At 40.7% G+C, this 13,040-nt stretch overlaps 1 protein-coding gene across 4 annotated transcripts in view; it reads right to left on the reverse strand.

Annotated features, from left to right (window-relative positions):
- Positions 1 to 8,964: 8,964 nt before the first annotated feature.
- CSGALNACT2 (chondroitin sulfate N-acetylgalactosaminyltransferase 2) overlaps positions 8,965 to 13,040 on the reverse strand; it is a 47,564-nt gene continuing 43,488 nt past the window's right edge. For all 4 annotated transcript variants that reach the window (XM_074337323.2, XM_074337322.2, XM_019719105.3 and 1 more), the window contains one exon: positions 8,965 to 11,002. In XM_074337323.2, the coding sequence (XP_074193424.1) occupies positions 10,710 to 11,002 (293 nt within the window). In that variant the 3' untranslated portion in view covers positions 8,965 to 10,709. The remainder of the gene's footprint in view (positions 11,003 to 13,040) is intronic.

Here is a 13,040-nt window from a genome sequence, read left to right on the forward strand (position 1 = left end):
ACATTGTATTTACTTTACATAAGCTGAGACCTCACTTCACAACAGAAATAGTTGAAGCCAGAAGACAGTGGGATAACAATATCAATGTGCTAAGAGAAAATTCCCAATCTAGAATTCTATATCCTTCAAGAAATATTTTTACATGCGATAAAGATATGATGTCTGACAATGAAGTTCCCAAACTTGTTGCAACAATGTTGCTAAATTTTTTGGTATCAGAGGGATTATTCATTATGAATTTGTACCATCTGGACAGTTAACCAAGTTTACTATTTGGAAGTGCTGAAAAGGCTGCATAAAAAAGTAGACACCCTGAACTTTTCACCAACGATTCATGGCTCTTGCATCACAATACACCAGTTCACACAGCACTGTCTGTGAGGGAGTTTTTAACCAGTAAACCAGTAACTATATTGGAACACCCTCCCTACTCACCTGATCTGTCCCCCAATGACTTCTTTCTTTACCTGAAGATCACGGAAATATTGAAAGGAAGACATTTTAATGACATTCAGGACATCAAGGGTAATACAATGACAGCTCTGGTGGCCATTTCAGAAAACGAGTTCCAAAATTGCTTTGAAGGGTGGACTAAGCACTGACGTCGATGCATAGCTTCCCAAGGAGAGTACTTTGAAGGTGACCTTAGTGATATTCAGCAATGAGGGATGCAGCACTTTTTCTAGGATGAGTTCGGGAACTTGTCAGACCTCATACAGTCACAGGCCGCTTAATGGGATACCTTCTGAGAAATGGGTTAGATTTCTTTTTTTCTTTTTTTATTTTTTATTAAATTTATTGGGGTGACAATTGTTAGTAAAATTACATAGATTTCAGGTGTACAATTCTGTATTACATCATCTATAAATCCCATTGTGTGTTCATCACCCAGAGTCAGTTCTCCTTCCATCACCATATATTCGATCTCCCTTACCCTCATCTCCCACCCCTCACCCCCCACGCCCCTTACCCTCTGGCAACCACTAAACTATTGTCTGTGTCTATAAGTTTCTGTTTCTCATTTGTTTGTCTTGTTCTTTTGTTGTTTTTGGTTTATATACCACATATCAGTGAAATCACATGGTTCTCTGCTTTTTCTGTCTGACTTATTTCGCTCAGCATTACTCTCTCAAGATCCATCCATGTTGTCACAAATGTTCCTATATCATCTTTTCTTACCGCTGAATAGTATTCCATTGTGTATATATACCACAACTTCTTTATCCATTCATCTATCGAAGGACATTTTGGTTGTTTCCATGTCTTGGCCACCGTAAACAAAGCTGCAATGAACATTGGAGCACACGTGTCTTTATCTCTAAATGTTTTCAGATTTTTTGGGTAGATACCCAGGAGAGGGATTGCTGGGTCATATGGCAATTCTATTCGTAATTTTTTGAGGAACCTCCACACTGCCTTCCATAACGGCTGCACCAGTCTGCATTCCCACCAACAGTGTATGAGGGTTCCTTTTTCTCCACAGCCTCTCCAACATTTGTTACTATTTGTCTTGTTGATGATCGCCATTCTGACTGGGGTGAGGTGATATCTCATTGTGGTTTTGATTTGCATTTCTCTGATGATTAGTGATGTTGAGCATTTTTTCATATGTCTATTTGCCATTTGTATGTCCTCTTTGGAGAAATGTCTCTTCAAGTCCTCTGCCCATTTTTCAATTGGGTTGTTTGTTTTTTTGTTGTTGAGTTGCATGAGTTCCTTGTATATTCTGGATACTAGCCCCTTATCGGAGGCACTGTTTGCAAAAATCTTCTCCCATTCAGTTGGTGGCCTCTTTATTTTGTCGACGGTTTCTTTTGCTGTGCAGAAGCTTTTAAGTTTCATATAGTCCCATTCGTTTATTTTAGCTTTTACTTCCATTGCCTTTGGAGTCAAGTTCATAAAATGCTCTTTGAACCCAAGGTCCATAAGTTTAGTACCTATGTTTTCTTCTATGCAGTTTATTGTGTCAGGTCTTATGCTTAAGTCTTTGATCCATTTTGAATTAACTTTGGTACACGGTGACAAATAGCAGTCCAGTTTCATTCTTTTGCACGTGGCCATCCAATTCTCCCAGCACCATTTATTGAAGAGGCTGTCTTTGCTCCATTGTATGTTTTTAGCTTCTTTATCAAAAATTATCTGTCCATATTTATGTGGTTTTATTTCTGGGTTCTCAATTCTATTCCATTGGTCTATGTTTCTGTTTTTCTGCCAATACCATGCTGTTTTGATCAAGCCAAAGTCAGGAAGTGTGATACCTCCATTATTGTTCTTTTTTCTTCAGATTGCTTTGGCTATTCGGGGTCTTTTGTGGTTCCAAACAAATCTGATGATTTTTTGTTCTATTTCTTTAAAATATGACATTGGGATTTTGATGGGGATTGCATTGAATCTGTATATTGCTTTGGGTAATATGGCCATTTTAACTATGTTGATTCTTCCAATCCATGAGCACGGAATGTCTTTCCATTTCTTTGTGTCTTCTTCAATTTCTTTCAAAAACGTCTTATAGTTTTCAGCATATAGGTCTTTCACATCCTTGGTTAAGTTTATTCCTAGGTATTTTATTCTTTTTGCTGCAATTGCAAAAGGAATTGTTTTTTGTATTTCTTTTTCTGAGATTTCATTGTTAGTATATAAGAAGGCAATGGACTTTTGTGCGTTGATTTTGTAGCCAGCAACTTTACTGTATTCGTTGATTGTTTCTAATAGCTTTTTGGTGGAGTCTTTAGGGTTTTCTATATATAGCATCATGTCATCTGCAAAGAGTGATAATTTAACTTCTTCATTCCCAATTTGGATGCCTTTTATTTCTTTCTCTTGCCTGATTGCTCTGGCAAGGACTTCCAACACTATGTTGAAAAGCAGAGGTGATAGGGGACAGCCCTGTCGTGTTCCTGAACGTAGAGCAAAGGGCTTCAGTTTTTCTCCATTAATTATGAGATTAGCAGAGGGCTTGTCATATATGGCCTTTATTATGTTAAGGTATTTTCCTTCTATACCCATTTTATTAAGTGTTTTAATCATAAATGGATGTTGTATCTTGTCAAATGCTTTTTCTGCATCAATTGATATAATCATATGATTTTTGTCCTTTATTTTGTTTATGTGATGTATCACATTGATGGATTTGCGTATGTTGAACCATCCTTGTGCCCCGGGGATGAACCCCACTTGGTCGTGATGAATAATCTTTTTAATGCATTGCTGTATTCGATTTGCTAGAATTTTATTTAGGATTTTTGCATCGGTATTCATCAGAGATATTGGTCTGTAGTTTTCTTTTTTTGTGCTGTCCTTACAGGTTTTGGTATCAGGGTGATGTTGGCCTCATAGAATGAGTTAGGGAGTACTGTCTCTTCTTCAATTTTTTGGAAGAGTTTGTGCAGGATTGGTATTAGATCCTCTTTGAAGGTTTGGTAGAATTCACTAGTGAAGCCATCTGGTCCCGGACTTTTGCTTTTGGGAAGGTTTTGGATGACTGATTCAATTTCGTTACTGGTGATCGGTCTGTTTAGATTTTCCAGTTCTTCATGGTTCAGCCTTGGAAGGCTATATGTTTCTAAGAACTTGTCCATTTCTTCTAGGTTGTTGAATTTGGTGGCATATAGTCCTTCATAGTATACTTGGATGATCCTTTGTATTTCTGTGGTGTCCGTGATAACGTCCCCTTTTTCGTTTCTGATTTTGTTAATTAGTGTCTTCTCTCTTTTTATCTTAGTAAGTCTAACCAAGGGTTTGTCAATTTTGTTAATCTTTTCAAAGAACCAGCTCTTTGTCACATTAATTTTTTCTATTGTCTTTTTGTTCTCTATTTCATTTAGTTCTGCTCTAATTCTTATTATTTCCTTTCTTCTGCTGACCTTGGGTTTTACTTGTTCTTCTTTTTCTAGTTCTTTAAGGTGTAACATGAGGTTATTTATTTGGGAGTTTTCTTGTTTCTTGAGATAGGCCTGTAATGAGATAAAGTTCCCTCTTAAAACTGCTTTCGCTGCATCCAAAAAATTTTGGTAGGATGTATTTTCATTGTCATTTGTTTCTATGTATCTTGTGATCTCTCCTCTAATTTCTTCTTTGACCCAGTCCTTCTTTAAAAGTATGTTGTTTAATCTCCATGTATTTGTGTTTTTTCCCGCTTTCTTTTTACAGTTGATATCCAATTTCAAAGCCTTGTGATCAGAGAATATGCATGGTATGATTTCAATCTTCTTAAATTTGTTGAGACTGATTTTATGTCCCAATATATGGTCTATCCTTGAGAATGTTCCGTGTACACTAGAAAAGAATGTATAGTCTGATGTGTTAGGATGGAGTGCTCTATATATGTCAATTATGTCCATTTCATCTAATGTGTCATTTAGGGCTGCTATTTCGTTATTTTTTTTCTGTTTGGATGATCTATCCATAGCTGTCAATGTTGTATTTAAGTCCCCTATTATAATTGTGTTTTGGTCAATTTCTCCCTTTATTTCTGTTAGTAGTTGCTTGGTATATTTTGGTGCTCCCTGATTGGGGGCATAAATATTGATGACTGTTATGTCTTCTTGTTGTATAGTCCCCTTCACCATTATGAAATGTCCATCTTTGTCTCTTGTTATCTTTTTCACCCTGAAGTCTGTTTCATCTGATATCATTATGGCTACACCTGATTTTCTCTGGGTACCATTTGCTTGGAGTGTCAATTTCCACCCTTTCACTTTGAGTCTATGCTTGTCCTTGTAGCTGAGATGTGTCTCTTGGAGACAGCATATGGTTCGGTTTAGTTTTTTGATCCAATCTGCTACTCTGTGCCTTTTTATTGGTGAGTTCAGTCCATTTCCATTTAGGGTGATTATTGATATGTGAGGATTTCCTGTCATTCTATCTTTAGTTTACTGGTAAGGCTGTGTCTCCATTGTTTCTTTGCCTTTTTGTTGTTGTCTATTATTTCTGTGTGGTGGTATTCTATGATGTTTCCCTCTGTTTCTTCTTTTATTTCAGTATATATTTCAATTCTGGATTTATTTTGAGTGGTTACCCTTAACTTTATGTAAAAGAAAGTTTGATATTTAGAGTATTCCATTTTCTTCAGCACGCTTACTTTCTCCATTCCCATATTCCGGTTCAGGCCTTTACTCTCACCCTTTTTGAGTTTTGGTTGCCACAAATTGTCCCTGTTGATGGTGGTCGAATAGCCTCCTTTAGTATTTCTTGTAGTGCAGGTCGTGTATTAGAAAATTCCCTCAGCTTCTGTATGTCTGGAAAGGTCTTTATTCCTCCTTCATATCTAAAGGATATCTTTGCTGGATATATTATTCTTGGCTCATGATTTCTCTCTTTCAATAGTTTGAATATTTGGTTCCACTCCCTCCTGGCTTTTAGAGTTTCTGCTGAAAAATCTGATGATAATCTAATGGGCTTTCCTTTGTAAGTTACCGTCTTCTTTTCCCTGGCTGCCTTGAGGATTCTTTCTTTGTCGTTGATTTTAGACAGCTTCAATACAATGTGCCTTGGAGAAGGCCTGTTGGGATTGAGGTAACTAGGTGTTCTATTTGCTTCTTGGATTCGAGGGTCCAGTTCTGTCCACAAATTTGGGAAGTTCTCATCGACAATTTGTTTGAATATATTCTCTGTTCCCTTCTCTCTTTCTTCTCCTTTTGGTATGCCCATTATTCTTATATTGCTCTTTCTGATGGAGTCAGAAAGTTCTTGTAGAGTTCTTTCATTTCTTTTAAGTCTCAAGTCTCTTTCTTCTTCTATCCTTGTCATTTCCAGGTTCTTATCTTCGATGTCACTGATTCTTTCCTCCATCTGGTCAACTCTACTACCTAAGCTGGTTATTTCATTCTTAATTTCTTCTATTGAGTTCTTAATCTCCAGAAATTCTCTTTGGTTTTTTTGAAATTTCAATCTCTTTCGTAAAATGCTCATGTTGTTGTTTGATTGAGTTTCTGAGTTCATTTAACTGCCTATTTGTGTTTTCTTGTATCTCATTGAGTTTTTTCAGAACTGCAATCTTGAATTCTCTGTCACTTAAGTCACATATTTCTGTATCTTTAAGTGCCTTCTCTGGAGATTTTTCACTTTCTTTCTGAGCTATCTTGTTGCCTTGGTTATTCATGGTGATTACTGGTTTACTATTTCTCTTCCTAGACATCTACAGGAGTGACTTCTGCAACAGGTTGATAGGAAGAGGTCTTTCTTTTGTTTTCCAGTACTTGTTGGTAGAATGTCTTATTATTTCTCCAACTGCAATTTATTTTTCTTCTCCCACACGGTAGTGCTATTTTCTCTGCACTATTCCTGCTTCTCACACAATGGGGGTATTCCCTGGGAGACAGGCTTCTCCTCTGTTAATAGTTCGTCTAGGTCACAGGGCGCAGTGTCCCGGTGGGTATGCGGAGAGCTTTTGATGTTCCAAAGCTCTTCCAGCTCCTGATTCAGAGCCCGTATGTTTCAGCAGTTCTGTTTACTCCTGCAGGGATCCGCCCAGATAGGTGGGGTCAGGGGCGGGGTAAGTTGTGAGATGTGGCCCAGAGCAATGGCGGCGACCACCACCACAGCTGGTCCTGCTTCCACGGCTCCCTCCCCTTTGCCGGAACTAGTCGGGCTGTGAATTTGTGTCTGCGGCCCACAGTTCTCAAAACAGCAAATTTTCTGTTGTTTTGATCTGACACTGCTACTGTTTTGCTTCTAGCACTGCGAGGTGGGGGCGGGGCGAGCTCTGGGAGGGGTGGGTAGGGGTGGCTAGTCTCAGTGCCTAAGGCTCCGTTCTCTGCTCGGCAGTGCGGGCTTAAACCACTGTTTTCAGCCTTTTTCCCTCAGTCTTTTCTCCGAGGTCTCTGCCGTGAGCGTTGGGTTCAGCCGTGTTATATGCTGTCCCCTCAGCCCTGTGGAGCCCTGGCGGAGCCCTAGCAGTCCGAGTTCTTCCCTCACTCGCAGCTGTGGTAGTTTCGGGAAGCAGCGAGCTTGGAGCACTGAGCTGGGTCTGCGTCCTGTGCCCGTGCGGCTCCGTCTCCGCGCACTTCTCCCTTTCCTCCTCCCTCCACTCGCGCGAATCTCCCACCTGTAGGTGATTTTAGTCGGTAGTGGGCCTCTTCGTCTTGCCTGTGTGCTGTGCAGGGAGTCCTTTGTGGAGTTTTTGTTGTTCGATTCTTTGTAAATTCCAGGGGAGCTTTAGAGGCTCACCTCACGCCGCCATTTTTCCGGAAGTCGGGTTAGATTTCATTGTTGTGCAACCATCAGAGTGCACTGGCACATACCTAGATGGCACAGCCCGCTCCACACCTGGGCCATGTGGAATAACCTGAGCTAGAAGCCTGGACAGCAATTTACTGTACTGAATGCAGTAGGGCACTGTAACACAGTGCTGCTATTTTTTAAGTTTCTTTTATTGGGGAAGGGGAACTCTGTATTTCCAGGACTTTATTGGGGGATAGTGTGTTTTTCCCAGGACGAATCAGCTCCAAGTCAAGTCGTTGTCCTTCAATCTAGTTGTGGAGGGCACAGCTCAGCTCCAAGTCCAGTCACAGTTTTCAATCTTAGTTGCAGGGAAGCGCAGCCCACCATCCCATGTGGGAGTCGAACTAGCAACCTTATTGTTCAGAGCACGCTCAGCTAACCAACTGAGCCATCTAGCCGCCCCTCAGCAGCTCATGGCAGCACAGCTCAAGTTGTTGTCTTCATTCTAGTTGAGGAGGGCGCAGCTCACTGGCCCATGTGGGAATCGAACCAACAACCCTGTTGCTCAGAGCTTGCGCTCTAACCAACTGAGCCATCTGGTGGTGGCTTTTGTGTAACATAGTGGTGTTTTTGTGTAAACATATCTAAACAGAAAAAGTACACCAAAAATATGTATAGAAGATAAAAAATGGCACACCTGTACAGGGCACTCACATGAATGGAGCTTGCAGGACTGGCAGTGCTCTGCATGTGAGTGAGGGTGAGTGAATGTGGGGGCCCAGGACATGACTGTACCCGACTGTGAACTTCATAAACCCTGTATACACAGGCTACACTACATTTATAAAGCAACACAAGATTAAATGAAGCACAAGAGAAAAAGATGTGATCAAGAGAAGCAGTGAACTCCAGCTGCAGGAGGCCCCTGCCAGCGGAATACCACATACTGTTTCACAGCAAACTTTTTTTCCTAAGTAGGAGTACACTCTAAAGTAACAGTATGTCATATATAAACACATAAGCCAGTAACAAGTCATTTATGGTCACTATCACATGACGTACATGTGCTGTGCTTCTGCATGTGGGGCAGCGCAGGCCTGTTCACAGCAGCACCACACATGAGTAATGCCCCATGCATGAGTCTGTCCCCCAGACTACAGGACAACTCCACTCTTCTTGTTCACTTGTGCACTCCCAGTGTCTAGGACAGTGCGAGACATTACAGTAAGCTTTCAGGAAACGTTTTGGTTCAGAAGGCAGTGGTGTGCTCCCTGGTACCCAGGCAGTGGTTCTGGCCTCTGCATCACTGGTGACGGGAATGTCTCAGCTCCATGATGATCGTACGGGGCCACAGTCGTGTGTGTGGTCTGTCAGTGACATAATGACGTTGTGTGGCACATGACCATATTCACATAGTGGAATACTAGTCAGTAATAAAAATGAGTTTTGAGATTAACATGAGTGAACTTCAAAAATACTGAATGAAAGTTAAAAATATATAATGAAATATGTATATAAATTCAAAAACAGGCAAAACTGAACAGTCCATTGGGTAGAGATCCATACACAGTTGGGAAAACTAAGAAAAACAAGTGAAAAGTTACCACAAAATCAGGACAGTGATTATTCTGGAGAGAGTGAGGGTATGATTGAGAAGGGGCATACAGAGGCCTTTCACTGGTCTTAAGTGGGTAGCTGATGTCTTTTCATATTCTTTAAAGTACACAATTACATGTTATACACGTGCTGTACTTAGGATATTTTACAATAGAAAGAAATTAATTTACCACATTTTCATTTAACTCTTGGTAATAAAATACTTTATTGGTACTATTTAATGTCAAATACATAGTAATGTTTCCATTGCTTAGCATCCATCTTTAAACTAAAAGCTAATTAAAAAAAAAAAAAAAAAACCACAGGAGAAAAGGTATAATCATTTAATTCTATCAAAAAATAAGTTGCAATTTTCCTTTAAAAATAATTAGGTTCCCTCACTTTAAATACTGTAATTCACTGGTCTTCTTAATAAATACTTGTATATAAAAGGAGACAATGATCTGAATAATTTTGCAGAGAACATTTCACACATCTTAAAAAAAAAAAGCCTAAGTGCTACCCCAACTTAAAAAGACTTGTAAGAATAATTAGTAAGTTATTGTAAAATTGAATTCGTGTAGCACCGAGAAATTTGGCATTTATATTTCAGACAGTATGATTTACTGAGCCAAAAGAGTAATGCTTTTTCTTTTGTGAATTTTCAGGGGTTTATATACAAATAGAAAGAATACAGGAGAGGTCCCTTTCAAAATCCAAAGGTTCAAAAATCTATGTATGCCTTTTACCATATCACCAATTTCTGGATCCAGCAATTGACCCTGTGGTAAAAGATCCATGTGTGATAAATATCATAGTATAGTCCTATCTGAATATAATTTCTTATTCATATTACCTCATTAATATAATTTATACCTCAATTAAAACCATTCTATCTGCAACTAATATATATCTCCCCTTTTCTTAAATCAGTGTGATTTTATGGTATACCTCATTAAATTTTGTTTTCTTCCTTCAGTGAAACTCTCAAAGTATTATAACAACACAAATACAGATGTGGCATATATTAACATACTAGGAGAAAAGGTAATAAATACATATGGATGCATGCTAAGTGAGACATACAAAGCAAAGCACACAGCCCCATACTATGCTCTCTGTTCGGAAGCACCCCCCACAGGAGGTCCTGCCAGAGCCCAGGCTCACGGAGACACCACTAGTGTCCTGCACGCCAATACAGTTCAATGTTCTGCTAAAGATGTTTCCATGTTGTGTTCAGTTTGTTCAAAGCAGTCTACAGCAACTTTGACTTCTAATCCTGAACATGCTGACAAGTAGTAATACTTTATATTTTTAATCAAGTCATAGATTCTAACCTAAGTATTTCCTACTATTACCCATTTGTTTAAAACATTCAGAGGGCTAAGCAACATTAAGTTAAGGGTCCTTTGTTTCTGTTTTCTCTTGGTTGGTTGGGGATTTCAGATTTGTCATTTAATTATCCTCTGCTTCAGTGAAAAAAGGATTCTTCAAGCCACTGACCAAAGATATCCACTTAGAAACCAGACAGGCTGACTCAGTGCCCGGCAGATGGGGAAGCTGGGCCACATACCGCACTGTGACACTCGACACTGCAGGGCAGGCGCTCCTGACCCGCCAGCAGCAGGACACACCTCTTGGCCCAGACACCAGCAGGACACAGCAGAACACAGGCACAGGGTAGGAACGAACTCAACACTACCTGTGGGACAAACCACAGGTTTCTATTTGTCAGTGATTCCATAATGCAGTATTCTTACAAAACACAGGCTCTGCATTGAAACACTTGGTGTTTCTTCTCTCATGTAGTTAAACTGCTGAAATACAGTAATGTCAGAAAGAACACAAAAGGTCAGCATGACTTCTCTGAAGGAGGAGGGCGCTGCGTCTGGAACTGGGGTTAAGGCTAAATACGTAGTGCTGGTTATGTCAGGCTAGGTGTCATGGTGACGTCAGCCCCCAGCCTCGCTGTCTGTCCTGTACGCTTGCTTGCGGAGATGGGCCTCTATCTCCTCCCGGAAGACCAGCATCCCCAGGTGTGAGTGAGAGGCCTCACTCATGGCCTTGGACTGGATGCACATGCGGTACTGCTCCGGCGTCAGCTCATCGGCGCAGCGCTTCTCGTGCCAGAGGTGGAAAAGGCCAGGGACCGGGCTCCGGATCACCATCAGGTCGCCATGTAGGTATTTTCGATAAAGGTGGACGTCTTCTCCACCCCAGCCTTTCACTTCCATGTCAAATCCACCTGCAGGATCAAAACTGATACCGTAAGTAAGTGCCTGGCAGCCAGAGCATGGCCAAACCCAGTAAGATTTAAACATGCTGCTTGCAGTGGGAGGCATGGAGTACGGCCCCGATGCCTCAGGCTGTGGACGGGTGTCCTGCTTTGGGCATCCAGTTAGCAGGTCAAGGTCCATCACTGAGAGGACTGCTCTGACATTAATATTTGTGACTGCTTTGTAACCTTCAAAAGTTCTATAGAAAATCTACAGAGTCAGAAGAGAAGGAAATCTAAATCATCCATAATCTCACCACCCTTGATGTTTATAATGTTTTCTTTCTATTCTTTGAAATTCAAATTCTTCTAGGTTACTTTCCAGAGGGGAAAACAGAAGAAATGGCCAAGCTGGAGACATAAATTTGAGAATGGGTGCACAACGATTTAAAGCCACAGGAATGAATGAAATTTCTGGAATTTAGGAGGAAAACAGAACCTAGGTTTAAATGCTAAGAAACGCCAATATCTAGAGGTTAAATAAGAAGAGAAAGTTAAGCTGGCAGAGGAGACTGAGAGACGGCCCAAGGGAGCGAGAGAACCCTAGAGAACGTGTGGTCACAGGAGTCAAGTGAAGAGAGTATCTTCAGGAAGAAATGGTCAAGTGTGCACTGCTCACTTAAGAACTTAACGAAGCAAGTGGACCTGGTAGCACAGGTGTCCTTGCGACCTCACTAGAACGACTGGTAGAGCAGAGGGCTAGCTAGAGCACGCACATGAAATGGAAGGTGAAGCTGACACTAGTTCAAGCTGATAAACATGGAGAAGCATGGAGAACATAAACCATTTGGAGTTCCTGCAGAGCTACGAAAGATTCTTAAAAACTGAGAAAAGTTAATTCTTTGATAAAGAGCTAGGTTTCCAAATTATGTCTTCTGTCAAATAATTCTATGCCACTTAATTTCACACTCACAGGATAACAGTAATGGTAAGATCTCTAAAAAGTATTACTTTAAATAGTCACAGCTATACTAAATGCTGTGTCTGATACAACTCGCCTTTTCTTCCTTGTAGATACGAAAATGCTCTTCAAATGTGATGGATGGAAGAGATACTTAAACGGGGCACTTCCAGTTTCTGATTCAGCATGGACAGAGCTCAGAAGTCAACACTCTATCCTAACAACAATTTAAAAAGCTGAACAAATTAAAAAGTCAACAACTTTTCTTAGACCCTTCAGAGAAATAAGGTCACAGGGCAAATTGCTCCCCCCAAATTGAAGAGACGTGATAGGTGGGTAAGACAGAATTACAACTATTAGGGCAGAAACTCACTAGAGCTCTCCAGGGCAACTAGTGCTGGGTAGGAAAATCTCAACAGTAACTGACGAATCGCTAGAGGCTCAGGGGACAAATCCGAGGGAACCCAGTCAAAGGAGAAATGATTTTACCAGAGTCTAACCTGCCCGAGGAAAGGGATACACCCAGGGGAAAGGGATACACCCAACACCACCCCACTTTAGCAATGCTGTCCCACCCAAGGTGAGGGCAGTGTATGGAAAACACATGTGAAGGTCATGGCCCAGACACACAGGCTCCCTGAAGTATTAAGGGCTAATCATAGTACCAGAGAATGCTTCCTGTTCTCCCACATTACTAAAGACCTATTCACTGCACTTCCCTTTACCTAGTATATCATGTTTAGCTATGAAGAAAAAACTAGGCATATTAAAAGGCAAAAAACAGTTTAAGAGACAGAGCAAGCATCAGAAGCAGCTCACCTATGGCAGGGATGTTGGGATTATCAGGCTGGGAATTTAAAATTATTTTTACTGTGCTAAGGGCTCTAACGGGGAAGCAGACAACATGCAAGCACAGATGAGTAATGTAAGGGGAGAGAAAGGGAGAGAGAGAGAGATTCTAAGAAAGAATCAGAAAAAAATGCTAAAGCTAAGGAACAACGTAACAGAAATTAAGAACGCCTCTGAGGGGCTCATTAGGGTACTAGACTGGAACTACCCCAGGAAAGAATCTCTGAGGACATGACAACAGAAACTTCTAAAACTGAA

The sequence above is a fragment of the Rhinolophus sinicus genome, chromosome 15 (assembly GCF_057876585.1).
Source record: "Rhinolophus sinicus isolate RSI-liver-muscle chromosome 15, RSI-T2T, whole genome shotgun sequence".
NCBI lineage: Eukaryota > Metazoa > Chordata > Mammalia > Chiroptera > Rhinolophidae > Rhinolophus > Rhinolophus sinicus.